This window comes from Enoplosus armatus, chromosome 1, assembly GCF_043641665.1.
Source record: "Enoplosus armatus isolate fEnoArm2 chromosome 1, fEnoArm2.hap1, whole genome shotgun sequence".
In the NCBI taxonomy this organism is placed as follows: domain Eukaryota; kingdom Metazoa; phylum Chordata; class Actinopteri; order Centrarchiformes; family Enoplosidae; genus Enoplosus; species Enoplosus armatus.
The window spans coordinates 19015009-19031338 of record NC_092180.1 but is presented as its reverse complement, the minus strand read 5'-3'; the positions used below and the strand labels follow the sequence as shown (position 1 = coordinate 19031338).

The 16330-nt window shown below is 39.9% G+C and overlaps 1 protein-coding gene across 1 annotated transcript in view; it reads left to right on the top strand.

Moving 5' to 3' along the window:
• The window catches only part of ush2a (Usher syndrome 2A (autosomal recessive, mild)), a 190163-nt gene extending 179414 nt beyond the window's left edge, over positions 1-10749 (top strand). The window contains exons 83-94 of the mRNA XM_070906384.1: positions 4205-4411; positions 4623-4715; positions 5073-5218; positions 5371-5489; positions 5912-6010; positions 6116-6292; positions 6797-6880; positions 7160-7301; positions 7497-7584; positions 8919-8987; positions 9863-10063; positions 10623-10749. Of these exons, the coding sequence (XP_070762485.1) occupies positions 4205-4411; positions 4623-4715; positions 5073-5218; positions 5371-5489; positions 5912-6010; positions 6116-6292; positions 6797-6880; positions 7160-7301; positions 7497-7584; positions 8919-8987; positions 9863-10063; positions 10623-10712 (1515 nt within the window). The 3' untranslated portion in view covers positions 10713-10749. The remainder of the gene's footprint in view (positions 1-4204; positions 4412-4622; positions 4716-5072; positions 5219-5370; positions 5490-5911; positions 6011-6115; positions 6293-6796; positions 6881-7159; positions 7302-7496; positions 7585-8918; positions 8988-9862; positions 10064-10622) is intronic.
• The last annotated feature ends 5581 nt before the right edge of the window (positions 10750-16330 follow it).

The following is a 16330-nucleotide window of genomic DNA, read 5'->3' as shown; positions in this document are numbered from 1 at the left end:
AACAGAAATAATAGCAGAACAGATGGCACAAAAGTAGCTATCCTCACATTGGACATGTTTACTCCTTGTCCTCTGCTGTGGACGTGGAAACAGAGTTAAATGTTTTATTGTGATCTGTGATCCTCATTTGACTGACACATCAGAAGATGTAGCCAGTTTTCACAAGGAAAGATTTTCCCAAAGTCCAGTTACACACACACAGATAACATACACACCTCAACTGACAAAGTCATCCATACACACCAACATACACACACTAACACACAAGCTTAGTAATCAGACAGGTGTTAAATGGTGGGGTCCATATTCATGCTGTTGTGCTGTGCATTGCTACGCTAATTGACAGGCTAGCCCTTTGGAAGCAACAATAACATTAGCATTCCTGCCTGTCAGACATACGAGCCGAGGCCAGAGAACCTGTGTAATTGATTGAGTTTGCCTGATTGTGGTGCCGTCTTTATTTACGAGGGTCCTAATTTATGACAGGAGGAGGGAGGGAGGGAGGAGCTTTGGGAGATGACGGGCGGGCAACAGAGCCATTAATCACTGGGCCCTCAGAGCACCCCACTTCCTGATTACCAGCCAGCCAATCGAATTAACTGTTAGCCCCCTTGGTAACAGAGCTTGTATTGGAAAGACCTTTTAATGGTGACCGCTACACGTCCCCTGAGAATTTGTCAGTGGGGGATTGGGGTACGTGGACATGGTGGTGGTATTTGTGCGATGTCCATGAACACATGTACACAGTAGTACTTGTGTGTGCATGTAAACATCTGTGAGTGTGTTTGTGTCAGAGACAGAGAAGCGAAGCAACAATATACACCTTTGGATATTCATATAAAGTTATTCATCATGCCATTTCTCTCAATTTCCATTTTGTTATATTTTCTGTGTCTTCCTGTCTATCTACCAATCTATCGGTCTATCCTCTAGCTACCTACCTGTATGTCTGTCTTTCTATTTATCTGCCTGGCTTTCTTTTTATTTAGCTGTTAATCTGTCTGTGTATCTGGCTCTCATCCCCTCTCTCTGTGTTTCAGGCGTACACAAGGACGATAAGCCAGTTCGGTTTAGCACACCACAGTGCAGAGAGAGAAATCATATTAGGCTAATTACACTGGGTCATAAGCTCCTATTGACAGCTTTATGCTTGGTTTTAATTACTGCCCACTTTCACACAACTTAGCCCCTTCACCCCAAGTAGATGCACCCGCCAAGTAGCTCCGTTGGCCTATCAGAGCGCTCAAATCGAGTCCGCAGTCCAACCGTCCAATAAAAAGGCTCAAATACTGTCTGGGAGTTTCCTGAAGTCGTTTGTTGCCATGGCGGCTCATTCGCTGCCATGGCAGCTAACAGCGTATATTTTTATTTTGTGTCTAATAAGCCAAATCACGGCCCAATAGGAGAAGAGAGGACAAGAGAGGAGAGAAAGCAGTAAAAAGTCTGTAGATGATATAAGGACGGAGAGATGAGTTCTACCTTTTAGCACTGGATCAAGGGCAAGGTGATCTGGACTGACTTTTAGTTTTGAACTTTTTTTCTCTGTTCTGTCTATGTGGCACAAACTTTTTAATCAAGTCCAAAGCCTTGCGTCACGTTGAGGCTTTAACTGTGTTGCTGCTAGGGGAAGAACATGGTTGTTGCTGGGTAGAAGTATTTTATTACTGCAGTTCTGATTTAGTACGATGGCAGAAGCAAATGTAATTGAAACTATTTTAAGCAACAAGTCAAGTCACAGTTGCTGTGTAGAAACTACATACGCAATGAAAAACTTTTTCTTTCACCTGATGCTAATGCACTTTCTCTGCAGTGTATTTAACTCGACATGTTGTACCCTTTCTAAGGGCTCTGTTCCATTTATATGGTGCTGCAAGTATGATTGCAATAACAGCAATAGTTTGCTGATCACATACAGAAGAAATCAACACTCAGTTCACTAGTTATTTGGAGGCCAGAATCACCTCCTCAATCCTCTATTCATCCAATAGTATTTAGATTACTTCATTTATTTATTATCAGGAACGATTCTTATTAATAGACATCATTTTGATGTAAATTTGCCAGATTTAGCCAATGACAAGTCTTCCTCAGCAGGTTGATGTTAGAAGTTAAAAATGAAGTTTCTTTTGTAATCCCCTTTTTAGTTGTAAATTGTCTGACACCTACTCTCCACACACACACACACACACACACAAACACAAAGAGAGCGTCTCTCACACCCATTAACTGCTTCTCTTTGACCTTTTCGTTAACAGGGTGACAGCATGCCCTTTACCTAACGCATCCTCTTCCTTTCATCCCTCTCACTTCTTCACACAGGCTCCTGTCCTTTCCTTCATTCTTCATTCATTCCTGCCACCTCCCTCTCGCCATTCCCCTTCCTCCATCCACCGCACGCCAGTATAGACAATGTCCCAAAAGGCTGATAATGCATAAACACAGAAAAAGTACTTACTGTGAAACTTATGTTGTGTATTATTATTGTGTAACAGATTTAGTAACAGGTTTAGTTGCAGCCAAAATTTTCGAATCACTACATTTAGATTTTTTTATCCAAGCTTGCACCTTCTGTGCTCTTTGTCTCTAAGACAGTCCTAGTCACAGATCGTGTATTTAACTGCTGCCTCAGGCCATGTTCAGTACAATAAAAGTGCAGGTTGATCCTGGATCAACTTTTGCCTCAACTCTAGCAACACACTGCATTAGTGAGTAACATACATACATACATCTACACCAGGTAGAACACCTTTTAATGTGTATTTGTAAGATTTCTGTCGTAATAACTCGCCTGCCTCAAAGAAGAATAAATGTTTTGTGGTGTCTTTGTGTATGGTAAGCTTTCAAACAGGACTTCCTGGGTGGGCCATAATAACGGCCAATCACATCAGCTCCTCTCATCCCCTTTAAAAACAGCAGACAGTTTCACGGACCAGTGGATGAGTCCAGGTTGGTTTCTCAGAGAGGAACTGTAGGCACAGAGTCACAAATACTAATAAACAAGTAAATGTTCAAGGGCAGATGTGTCTGTCCCTTTGTGAGTTTAATGGATTTATGTTGTATTAGACACTAAAATTGTGTGTTTGGGGCAAAATTATTTTATAGTAGTTTTTGTTGACATAAGAATCACATATTAGTGTAAACTATTATAATACAGTACAGAAATCAAGTCAACATGTTTTATGTGTATTTAAATATACGTCACAGGGAAAACATGTATATCAAAGTGAAAGAGGCCAAGTTTGTCATACATGAAAGGGTTTTTTGTGTTGTTGGAGTTGTCAACTAAAGCCCATAAGTTATAACACGTGAAAATACAAGCACAAATTCAATATAATCTTATCTGCAGAACTACACCTGTCATCATCCAGGCACGTTCATTTGTAGCCACAAAAATGGCAAAACGGCACAGCTCGAACTTTCTCCTGCTTCCTCTCCTTGTGTCTTGTCCACCCTTCCTCCTGTCCTCCTCATTCCCAGTCTCTCCATCTTCCATTCTTCTTTCCCCTCTCCCATCTCAGTCCATCTGTGCTGTCACTTAGATCAATCAGTCTGATTGATCACAGCCTAATTGACTATTATTGAGGTTAATTCAACTCTTAACACACTTGCATGCATGCGCATACACGCACAAAACCCGCCATCCCAGCTACAAACAACACACCACGCACACACAGACACACACACTTTCCACAGTAAAGCTCAGACCCATCCATCTGCCTTCTGCACTACTTCTGACAGGCTACAGATGACTTACACATGCAAATCTCCACCCTGCCTGACCCTGTGCTGTGTACACCCTCTAATTATACCCAACACAAGCACACAAATAAGATTATTCTGTGTGTGCGCGTGTGTGTGTGTGTGTGAGAATAACTCCTTGATGAAGGTGAAAAGTAATTGTCATGCAGATATGTTAGTGTTGGGTTGCATGTTGAAAAGGTTTTGCTCTCACTGCTGATGGTAGTTTTGATGGATGGTCCAATGAATTGACTTATATCCTTTTGGTGGTCTGGTGGATGCTGGGTAATAAAGAGAAGCTTTCATCATTAAGAGTTCATAAAATGCATCTAAAATCCTAATGAAGGGAGAAAAAAGTTTATGTCTGGCTCTCACTTTGTTCACTCTCTCTATTATTCACTATCAATTATATATGCGAATGAAATCTTCATGATATTATTCACTAATATGTGATTTTGACCGACAGGTGTGGGCAGTGAATTCAGCCGGTCGCTCTGCCAGTCTGTGGGCCAATGGGAGAACAGGACCTGCCCCACCTGAGGGTGTAGGTCCGCCTATTTTCCTGCGTGTTTCAGCAACCTCGGCAGTAGTGGACATCCATCCTCCTGCCCGACCCAATGGGATTGTTAGCCTTTACAGAGTGTTCTCACTGGACCACAACAACCACACTCTGGTAAAGCACATGATTTAACTTTTAACAACGTACTTAATAATAACTGAGTTTCTCAGTTGGATTTCAGTCTTTGTCACCAGTCCTCCCTTTTCTACACTCCCTCCTCTTCCGTCTCCTTCTTACTCCCTGGCCCACCCAGTATATGTTTCTGAATACTATATTCACCCAAAACTTAAACATATCCTACCCCCACACTATCCCCTTCCTGTAGCTCTCAGAGGGTACATCCCAGCAGCAGACACTCCATGGTTTACGTCCTTACACCCAGTACTGGGTAGGAGTAGAGGCCTGCACCTGTTATCAGGTAAATACTAATATATACTATATATATATATATATATATATACTAATACTTAACAGTGAGATCACAGATTCAGTTTTGTCTCATTTTAGAAAAACATTGTAGGCTACACCACTGCTAAATAAAATAGCACAGTGAACTAGTACTATGAAATAGGTAAGTAATATTATAATTGAGTAATATTTATGTGAAGTAATATTTAACACAGTTTAACTGCTTGCTGTAAAATGCTTGACCAGAGGTACTTGTTTCACCACTGAGTATTTTTAATTTCAAAACACTCCCTGAACTCAAGTCTGTCAGGATCCTGTAGTGGTACACTCAGAAAAACTATAAATCTTTGTTTCGAACATTTGACAGTGCTGTAGCCAGGGTCCACTGAGTGAGCTCCACACCCTGGCTGCACCCCCAGCCCACCAGCCTCCTCCTCGCCCCGTCACCCTGACCTCCCGCTCTGTTGAGCTGGAATGGGACGAGCCTCAGGCACCTAATGGAGTCATCGAGAGGTGAGTAGAAAACATACTGCACATTGTTCAGTGTTTTTTTCAACACAGGAAAAACAATTTGTGCTCAGAGTGAGTGAAACAAGACTGTGTGAACAGACACTGATACCATAATCTCACTCTCGCTCTTTGACTCTCTTTCTGTCTGTTTCCAGCTGTGAGCTACATCTCAGATCAACTTGCCCGCAGCCCCCCCAGCCTGCGCCACTACCTTGCGTTGAAGGACAGACAGAAATCTGTTTCTTTGGCAAAAGGAAGAGCTACAATGTCACAGGTCACTCAGTTTTTATGTCAAGTCGTGATTTTTTTTTTCAATGCATGTTTACACTAAGATGTCCTGACACACTTTACAGTAAATGTACCAAAACACTGTACAGGAAACCTGCGCTGAAATATCATTGAGAAAAAGAAAAGAATAAGAAAGAACAATGATCAGTAATACAATTAAAAGTGGAAAATTCGTTAAGTTCAGAATTCCAAGTAGTGAGTGACCCATTCATAAAAACCACTACTAGGATCTACAAAGAGTTAAGCATTCACCATGAGTAGGAGGCAGGTGAAATCTTTGTAAATAAGGATGATTGAGCTGAACTGAGAGAGACTGCAAGCCTTCATCAAAAAAGGACAAAAGGTGTGTTGTCTGCCGGTCCGTGTTGTGTGTTTTGTGTAAATATACAACTGAAGTAATCTGTGCAGGTCTCCGACCCTACTCCACCTATCAGCTGAGAGCTGCCTGCTTCAACAACATGGGCAGCACTGCCTCCAACTGGACTACTGTTACCACACTCAGCGAAGGTAACAAACATATCCAGTCCCTCAACCGCTCCCAGCTAAGCAGTCATAAGAAACATAAACACACATCCAGAGTTTCTCCTGTCCCCCCTGTCTGTCTCCCTCCAGCCCCCCAGTATGTGTCTCCTCTCTCAGTGGACAGTAACCTGACAGTTATTTGGTTGGACTGGGCGGGGTCCTTCTCCCTCAACGGGTACCTGAAGGAGTACAGTGTGACTGAGAGCCAGCTGAGGGTCTATACTGGCTTCTACAGCTATCTCCATGTTCCACGCACCTCACAGAAAAGTGAGAGCACACACACGCACACGCCAAACACACACATAAATATCTACTTACACATTTATACGAGATGGTAACACAGATAAATACACACTGTTTTAGGAAGAATGGCTGCCGCTACAGATAAACAATACAGAAGCTGCAAAAAAACAGACATTTAAATAAAAACAGTTTGAAGCCTCTAAGTCTAACTTTGTTTAACAGGATTGGTTAACACATACCAGTCCTTTAGCATCGATATGGTTAGCATCAAAGGATGAAATATTGGTAAAATGAATTAGCTTTGGCTGACTTGTGTATGGGTCATATAACAATCATGGGCAATAAGCTATTGATACAACTATATCATATTCAAGTGTCTACAAATTTCATTCTTTAATGTATAAGAACTTATTTGATTGGCTGTCAGGTTGGTAATGAGGACAAGCCAGATATCAGAATCTAACTTAATTTTAACCTAAAATATTTTCTTGTGCTCTGTCTCTTCCTCTCTCCCTCTGTTCTTCTTAGCCCTGTCGTTTCAGGTGACTTGTACCACAGCCAGTGGCAGTGCCAGTACTCCCACCATCAGATATAGCCCTGCCGCAGGCCTAGGTAACACCTGTGCACGCATACACACACTCTGCTACAATCATCCTGGTGTAAAATCAAACCTGAATTTGACTCAGAAACCTCTGTTTCCGTCTGTCTCTCACATCCTCTTCCTTATTTCTTTATTGGTATTGATGTTTTGAAAAGGAATGTTGCCAAAGCATATATGGTACATAAGCAGAGTAAGGTCAATTAGAAATAAATACAGCAAATACACAAAACTACATGGAATGAAACATTTACTTCAACAAGTAACTTACTCATTTCTTTCTCTCTCTTCAGTTCCTCTTGAGCCTGAAGACAGCGGTAAACAGGACGTCAGCATGTCAGCAACACCAGTTTACTCTGAGCTGTGGTTCATCTTGCTGTTAGCCCTGCTGGGTCTATTTCTGCTGGCCTTACTGCTGGGCCTGGTGCTGCAAAGGTATTCAAATGTAATATGCAGCATGTAAAAGGTTTAAGGCCTGAATAGAAAAACTGCACTAACACATAAAACAGAGCATCACGTCGACATGTCTTTGCAAAACACAACACTCTCCACAGTACGTAAAAACACAGGCAATTTAATCTGAATAAGACCAAGAACAAACGGGTGTGAATAATTTATTTTCCCTTCCAGAGCCCTGAGGAAGAATCCATCAGCCAGAGAGCGCCCTCCGCTGGTCATGCTTCAGAAGACCAGGAAGTCCGCGGGAGAGATGTGCATGGTGAGGGGAGCGCTCAGTGAAGGAGAGAGTGACAAGATGGTTGAAAGGGGAAAAGACAGAGAGGTAGTCGGCTTTACAAAGAGGTAAAAGAAGAAGAAAAGTTAGGCAGCGGAAGAGTGGAGGTGAAACAGAGGAGGACGTTTTGGAAGTATTTTGTTTGATTTCTTGAGTGACTCTATCAAAACAGTTTTTCTGCAGATTGTACACATTTTAGAAAACCCTGTATTTGCAGCTGTGTCTTAATCTTTGATCCACCAGAGGGGGCTGAAACAACAACTGTTACTGGAGAGCTGAAATTATTTTCTGTTACCAGTGAGGAACTGGTTTAGTTTTAACAGTGAGGATGGTGAAACCTACCCCTACATGTTCGTATGTCCTTGTTAAAGCTTTCATAAACAAGGAGTTGCATAACACTTTTGCTCAGTAAAAAACCCCTGGAACAAAAGTTTGGATTTGTTTGATGTTTTTACATAAATCATACTCATACAGTTTTTCTCATATATATAAATTAGCATTTTAGAAATAGAAACATTTCATCTGATATATTATATTTATTCATTATTATTTATATTACCAATAACTACCAATGACACTGTTATTACATTTTTCACCTTTGTCCACTGGTTGAATAATGGTTTATTCAGTTAGTTTCTAACTTTTTCACTTGTTTTCCATTTTGTTTTACTGCTCCATCTATTTCAATTTCTCCACCATAAAGATTTTTTAATTTTCACTCTTTTTGCTTTTTTCATTCTGTCAATCTTCCCCTCCTTTCTATACTACTTTCTCCATCCTCTCTTTCTCTCTCTCCCTCTCTCCCTCCCTCTCCCTCCCTCTCTCTCTCTCTCTCCCTCCCTCCCCTTCTTTCTCCCTCTCTCTCTGTCTCCCTCCCTCTCGCTCCCTCTCTCTCTCTCCCTCCCTCCCCTTCTTTCTCCCTCTCTCTCTCTCTCCCTCCCTCTCTCTCTCTCCCTCCCTCCCCTTCTTTCTCCCTCTCTGTCTGTCTCCCTCCCTCTCTCTCTCTTTCTCTCTCTCTCTCCCTCTCTGTCTCTCTCTCTCTCTCTCTGTCTCCCTCCCCCTCTCTCTCTCTCTCTCTTTCTCTCTCTCTCTCTGTCTCCCTCCCTCCCTCTCTCTCTGTCTCTCTCTTTCTCTCTCTCTCTCTCTCTGTCTCTCTCTCTCTCTCTCTCTGTCTCTGTCTCTGTCTCTCAGAGGCCCTGTCCTGAGTTGTGCTCTAAACATCACTCCAGCTCTGTGCTCCTCCCTGATCGTGCCACAGTAAGACAATTTTTATACTTAGTGTCAAAACCCTAAATGTTTATTCTATTGTCCCCCTGCAGTTTGACACTGTAGCAGACTGTGTTGAGATCAGCAACGTTATGCTTAAAAGCTACACTGTGTACTCTGAGGTACGGGATTGTGAATTTGTGTGGGCGCCTTTCTATGCATGTTTGTGTATGCATGCTGTGTGTGTGTGTGTGTGTGTGTGTGTGTGTCATACGATGAATTATTATATTACAATGGTTGGTTTGTAAAGGTAAGACAAATGCTGTACAGTCTGCTGTTTTTCCTTAAATACAGTGTTACAGTGTTCATACATCTGCTGCTGAAAACTGAGTTGTACTTTCTAGTAATCTTTTACTTTGTTTTATGGCTCAAGCTAAATTGGTTTCGTGTGTGTGTGTTGTGAACATATGTATGATCCAAAAGGGCCAATCCTTGCCCCCTGTTGATTGTTGATGTTATATGAGTCAATAATCTGTTTATCTCCATGTTACCTAGATTTAGTTGACATGTAACAATAACATCCAGATAACACAAGGCCTGCATTTGAGCTTTGAAACAACATATTTATTGGATGAAAATGTTCAACTTGTTTTGTTTCTTACTAATTTGAAGCTTTTCTTGGGTAGAACTGCAATTAAAGGAACACACCAATGTTTTTGTATGTTTTATCCAGTGTACCATAGATTAGATTATGTATGCCTTACACTATTACTTCAGAGTATACCACAGTGTTTCTTAGCTGCCATTGGTTTCCGTTCATTTCAGTTCCATATGAAAATCATTTTGCAGTCAGGTGAGTAGTAAGGCTGTGTAATCCACAAGAGTGAACATTTAGGTTGTTGTTTTGGTATTGCAGTGCAGATTTAAAGCTACAGCATGCGTTGGAAAATGGTTAGCAGTAATATAAAGTACATAGGATTTGTAATAAATCTGTTCAAACATGTAAAACACTGGTATTGTCTTTTAAATCACTGTCTAAAACAAATCTCTTTTTCAGGGTCTGATGGACACAAAGATAGTCGGCAGCAGCTCACAGTTCAGCCCCATGTCTGTCCTGCGGGTTCCCAGCCAAACAGACCTCAGTCAGGCCTACTCCCAGCATTCCCTGCACCGTAGCGTCAGTCAGCTAATTGACAGGAAGTCACTGATGATGGAGGAAGGAAGCTGGGACAACCCGCTGGGACAAGACTCTGGACTGGTGAGGACGGAAATATGTTTATGTTAAATTATTATTTTAAATTGCAATGAAATTAGAGTACAGCAGTTACAGTACTGACAGAGGGTTAGGTTGCATTTACTCTGAGGTCAAGTGGTCATTTAATAAGAGATAATTTGTTGGAAATGAAAGAATGAAAGTGCTTTGGAAGCATTTTATTTTACCTGGCATTACCTGATCTTTGCAGATGGTGGAATTGTGGCTCAAAAACACAGCCTTTCCTTGAAAAAGGATCGCCTTGAATCAAATATAATAAAAACTAACAAAGCTCTCTGATCAAAATACCATGTTGTCAATTCAAAATGAATGTATTAAATTATAATCTTAATAACAAACTGATTTAGCATAATCTCAGAAGGACTAAGCATCAGAAGTTAACTAATAATCATTATCATTTACTGGTAACTCAGTAAAAGAAATAAATCCCTCTACAGAGTATCACTGTGTCACCTTGGCTCTCTGTCACTGGGTTTACAATACGCACTGTAACTGCTGCAGGCTTTTTAAATACCTAATTGTAATCTCATGTGTTGTCTTTCAGTATGTGGAGGAAGATGAGTTTGTGGACGCCTTCAAGGCCTTAAGTTCTGTGAAAAAGGAGCACACCATGTTCACTGACACTCATCTTTAAGACAAGACCCCTGCAATTAATCAGGTATCACAGTCGCAATTCAGACCTAGACAGTAAAACATTCAAACCTGGTGTTTGGTCTAACAGGACTGGTAATATGGAAAATTATTTAGACAATTTACAATGCTGAAATAAGAACCACTTTTCAAAATGCACTGGGACAGTGTTAATAATGTTTTAATGATTGAAAAGTTGTAATAGAAGCCAGACCCCAAGACAGCATTCATCTTAAACTATATTAAAACAGATGTCGTCTTCTTTTATCCTACTGTGTGTGTGTGTGTGTGTGTGTGTGTGTGTGTGTGTGTGTGTGGGTGTGTGTGTGTGTGTGTGTGTGTGTGTGTGTGTGTGTGTCTGTGTGTGTCTGTGTGTGTGTGACTCCCTGTAGGGACTTAACTTGAGTGAATTCAGTTCAGGCTCAGTCAGCTGTGATTGTGGAAGTTATGAGTTTAAAAGCTACAGTTTATTGGCTCCATAGCTTGAATGTCAAACCCTGCCCAGATTAAGAACCAGTCCTTAAATGACTTTCAGCAAACTGGCTGATCGTTCTTAATGTATTATGATTCACTGTCTCTGCTTGCCAACTGTTAGTAGTTTAGTTATTTAAAAAAGAAATGCAGCTATAGCAGGTTTGTTTCGCACTATTCAGAATCAAAGCAGTCTAGAAATCAATGAATGTCAAAGGTTTCTGTCACCTATTCTGCTTCAACAAGTAATCGTGCCTCGTACGCTCACACATTATCAGCAGCAATAGTCCTTCAGGTGTAATAAGACACATGGCCTTGGTGTTAGTTTTATGAAACAAAAAAATGCCAACTGTTTTTTTCTAAATGTGTTAAATGTGGCTGGGAATCACAGATGTGCCGTCTGATTGTTCTGATTATGTGGTGTAACTTGAAAGCCCAATCTGAGATTTTATTTTTTACCATATCAGGCGTCAGTGGAAACCAGACAGTTGTTGGCAGCTTCAGAAGGAAATAAAGTCTCTGTAACGTCCTGTTTTGTTGTTATACAGGAATGAACTTTGTTTATATTTGTATTCCACAGATTGGGCCTTTGAATTTTAGAAGCTAAACATCGAGGAAACAGTATATATCAGAAGGAGATGTTGAATTTCTGTGTAATGTTTTTTGGGGGTTTTGTGTACAAGATTGAAGCCTACTGTATTGTTATAAAACCTTTTCTTTTTTACACTGGCAGTATTATTCATGGTTGTTGTATGAAAAAAAAGTCTTATTTATAGATGATTCATCAATCAATGTTTGTGTTTTTCTGGGATATTATAAATAATGGCCAATGGTCAAGAAAATATTCTTTTCTACTTGTGTTCTTTCCTTTTCTTCACTTGAAACATATTTAAAATATTAACACATCAACAGTTCACACTGGTCCTCAAAGCAATGACTATCTGCGTTATGAATTCCTTTATTGGCTGCAGGCATTTCCTGTTGCATATGAAGTTATCCAAAAATCAATCTTTCTGGTAGCTATGTACTCTATCTGTGGAACTTGAATGTAAAGTTTCATGACAAGGATCATTTGATCTTGTATATGCTAGCACATTGTTTATAGTTTTATGCAACTTTTCTTTTTTACTGTACAAAAGTGAAAAACACATTAAAACTCTGTGTGGGTTTAAAAAAGGCAGTTTGTAGCAGGTTTAATATTCTTTTACTCCATCGTGATCAGAGGTGTCTGAATTTAAAAGCAGCAAATTAAAGACACACAAACGTACCTGTTCAATGTGATATCAATGCATGAGGACATAAAAGCATTACAGTGACAAAGGACCGAAACGCCACCAGATACTTGAATATTTGTTCCAAGATATTAAACTTGTGCCTCATTTAAAGAATTATGAAGGCGAAATAGTTTTCACATATAGTTGAAGATGATTCCATTTAACGAATTATTTTCTGCTGAGTTAGTAAAACACGGATGTGCCATCAGCTGTACAGAGACTCACCACACACACACACAGAAGGCCGGTATCTCCATCAAAACTACGTAGCAGTTATTTAGTTTTGCTCCTGCATCCCTTAAGGGAACATCAAGCCAAGTTTGAAATTAACAAACTGGCAGTAACAACCGTGCCCTCGCTCAAGGACACCAGTCTGACAAGGGCACTTCCAAAACATTCACAGCCACATTCACAGCTATTGTCAGCCACGGAGGGAGGGAGAGGTTGTGAAAAGAGAGCTTGTGGAGTGATTGTAAGGGACAGTATGGCCCTGAGCTACACACACACACACACAAACACACACACACACACAGGGTTTTATTAAACTCATAAATCACGATGACGACAGACGGCGTCTCAGAGAGGAGACTGTCTGAACGGGAAGGTTAGTGAAATAAAAGCGCTGGGGAGACATACACACACCCCTCTGTGACGCTCAAACTAAACAAAACAAAAATCGTGCTCTTTGGCAGGTTATCCATGCAAACCATGCACTAAAAACTATAATTTTTTTAATGTTTTCAGCCACTCTTAATCTGTTATTCATGACATTTGCCAGTAAATCTGGAGTGAGGTCTTTTTTTTTTTTTTTAAGAACGAAAAAGGTAAACATTTCCAGTCTGTAAACTGATGCTAAACCTTTCAACTTTGTAATAACACAGCTTTGAAGGATCTTCTGTGAATAGCTGAATGCTCTTTTCTTCAGATGAACTATTGTACGTCAAAATGGAAGAAAGACAAAACTACTTAATTTCATCCCTGTCAATTTACCTCTTAATCTTCCGATCGTTCAAGAAAGGAGAAAAGTCCAGTTTTAGTGAACACAGTTGTATTTTAAATTGCATGAACACTGAAAGTTCAATGTCAACATTATATTTGATCATGGGTCAGTACTGTAGGCAACTGTAAATCATATTACAACATAATGCAGCATTTCAAAACAAACACAATGTAAAACAATGATGCACAGGGCAGTTTAAACAAACAGATATGTATTCCTTTTAGCTCACTAGCATCTGGCTGTAATATATAATGTAAACATAGCCAGAGAGGAACTGAGGGACGACAGAGAAGGACAGACAGATCTTCACAAGACAAACAGTTATGTGCTGAAATACACTTTAAACTTTATATTTTTTATATAAAATAAACACTAGTGAGTTACTTTAATATTAGTGTTAATAGTGCAAGTGCAAATGCAGTTAGGTCCAATAGCATGATAATATCAATATAGGCATTATATGATTATCAACAATATGTAATGAACAACAGTGTAAGTATCAACACACCATCACACACATTAATGCATACATGTTAGGATTTTGTTTTGAATATGAATGTCAACTTCCCGTACAGTTAGTGTATCAAAACGTTTGTACAGGCAAGGACCACCAGTCAGTTCATCTTTTAGTGATGAAATGATACGCGGTGTGATTAGAAACAATTTACAGAGAGGTTGTATAGCTGCTGGATTTGGCAAATTATAATTAACATTTCAGGACACTCTCTCGAGTTCCATTTACTGTCACAGAGTTTTACAGTTGTCTCTACACTGGTTATAAAAAAGTACCGTAGATGAGGAGCTGGTCTGCTTTCTTTAACTTCTCCCAAACAAACAGCTAGTGGAAGTCTTACAGGGGATCTGATGGCTTCCAGCAGTAAAGAAGCAGGTTTAGCTCACAGAATGGCTAATGCTAATTAAGGTTGCTAACATCTAACTTTTGGGCCTTCACACCTGCATCATAACCAAGGTGCATTGTGTTTGTTTCCTACAGAGCATCACACTCATATTTTATGTGCTTGGAAGTGAATGAGTTGGTTCACCTCAAGTGACAAAGAACAAGCTACAGAAAAAAAAATCCCCAGGTGTTTGGGAAGAAGGACGGACTTTTCCGGTTTTAATCTATGTCAAGATTATTTACAATTTAAAATAGATGCTGATCATTTAATATGTAATGCCTATCAATTAAAGTGACCAGTCATAAAATCTGATTTGGCCTGGTGTGAATCTATCATAAGATGATTCTAGCCAAAGCCAAAGAGAGAACATTATGTTCGTTATGTGGCTCCACAATGAGCTCAGTCTTCACAAGCCTTTGGTCAGAATCCTTTTCCATTAAAACACACAGACAGGCTGATAACCGTCAAACAAGTTAAATAAGGCACTGCAACAGTCATCCAAAACAAGACACAATAAAAATCTGTTTCAAAGGGTGTAAAGTGATGTAGTGTAGGTCCTTGTATTGAGTTGAGTGTAGTTATATTGTGAAACTGTAAAAAAATAAAATATAAATAATAATAATTAGTGTGATCTTGCACAGGCACCACTGATTTTTCTGTCTGAACTGCGATAAAACGTACCAAATTATTCCTCTCAAAGAAAAGGTTATATACTGTATATACCACAAAGCATTGACTCATTCCTGTACAAATGCAGCTTAAGTTGATTTGCTGTTGCCGTTAGTGTGAATGTGATCTTTTTAATGGATCAAAAAAAAAAAAACAACTTCCCTAAAACTGCAAGGTTCCAGCTGCGTGCCACTAATTTGTTTTCAAATTCACATTTACAAATGTTTCATGAAAACGGCTCAAATTGCTGCGTTGTGTCGACTTTTTTTTCACATCAGACATTTTGACCTGTCATAGCAGGAAAAGCACAGACGTTACTGATAACATTAAAAACGACTGCATTCTATTTAGTTGAGTTGGCTCACTGTCATGGCTTTCTGGGACACTCGATGGAACTGAACCATCACTTGTGAAATTAGTTTTACCTTTGCTTTTCCTGCTATGACAAGTTAAAATGTCTGCTGTGAAAAGTGGGGGGCATTTCGCTTTATTTTGATAGTAGAGAGCCCGGAAAGGCAGTGGAGAGAGAGAGAGAGAGAGAGAGAGAGAGGGGATGACCTGCAGCAAAGGGCCCGGTAAGCTACCGTCTGTTATGCTACTGTTAGTATAAGTTCATAATGCAATTGGCCTGTAACTATGTGTTAACACATGTTACCATTTGGCAATCCAGAAGCCTTCATGTGGAAACCACAGAGTGTTAGTGTGGCTGCTCTACATCTTAACTCTGTTGCATAGTTGTCATTAAACCGTCGAACAACTGCATCCCGGAGCTGCAAAATGACTTTACTGCTTGCTAGTTAGGTTAGGATTCAAGTAGCTGCCAAGATTCTGGCTAAGGTGACATGTTTAAGGTAGGTGTAAGTAAAAATTCACTTAACGATAAATTGCACATATTGTCAGAGACACTTGATATCATCAAGAGTTCTGTCTTTCTAAAGGGCCTGATCCTTTTACAAATCTATATGGACCTAGGACTGAAACAGTTAGTCAATTAATTGGTCAATCACAATGTAATTGAAATGGCAAATGTGAGGATTTGCTGCTTTTTCTGTTTTAAATCCTTAAATTTTCTGATAATGAAAATAATCGTTAGTTGAAGATCTCAAGAAACTTTACATGTAGGTTCTGTTTGAAAGCAGATGTTTCAGGTAAGCTTGAATGATTTAAGTTATTCCTGCCATGAGTCAATAAAAACCCTTTAAATATCTGACAAAAGTACAAGCTGTGCCTTTGTTAGTTCTATTTTGCTCCCATTAGCTGCTTAAGTGTCTCACAAGATAAAACACTCCTTGGATAGTGTTTGAAACCC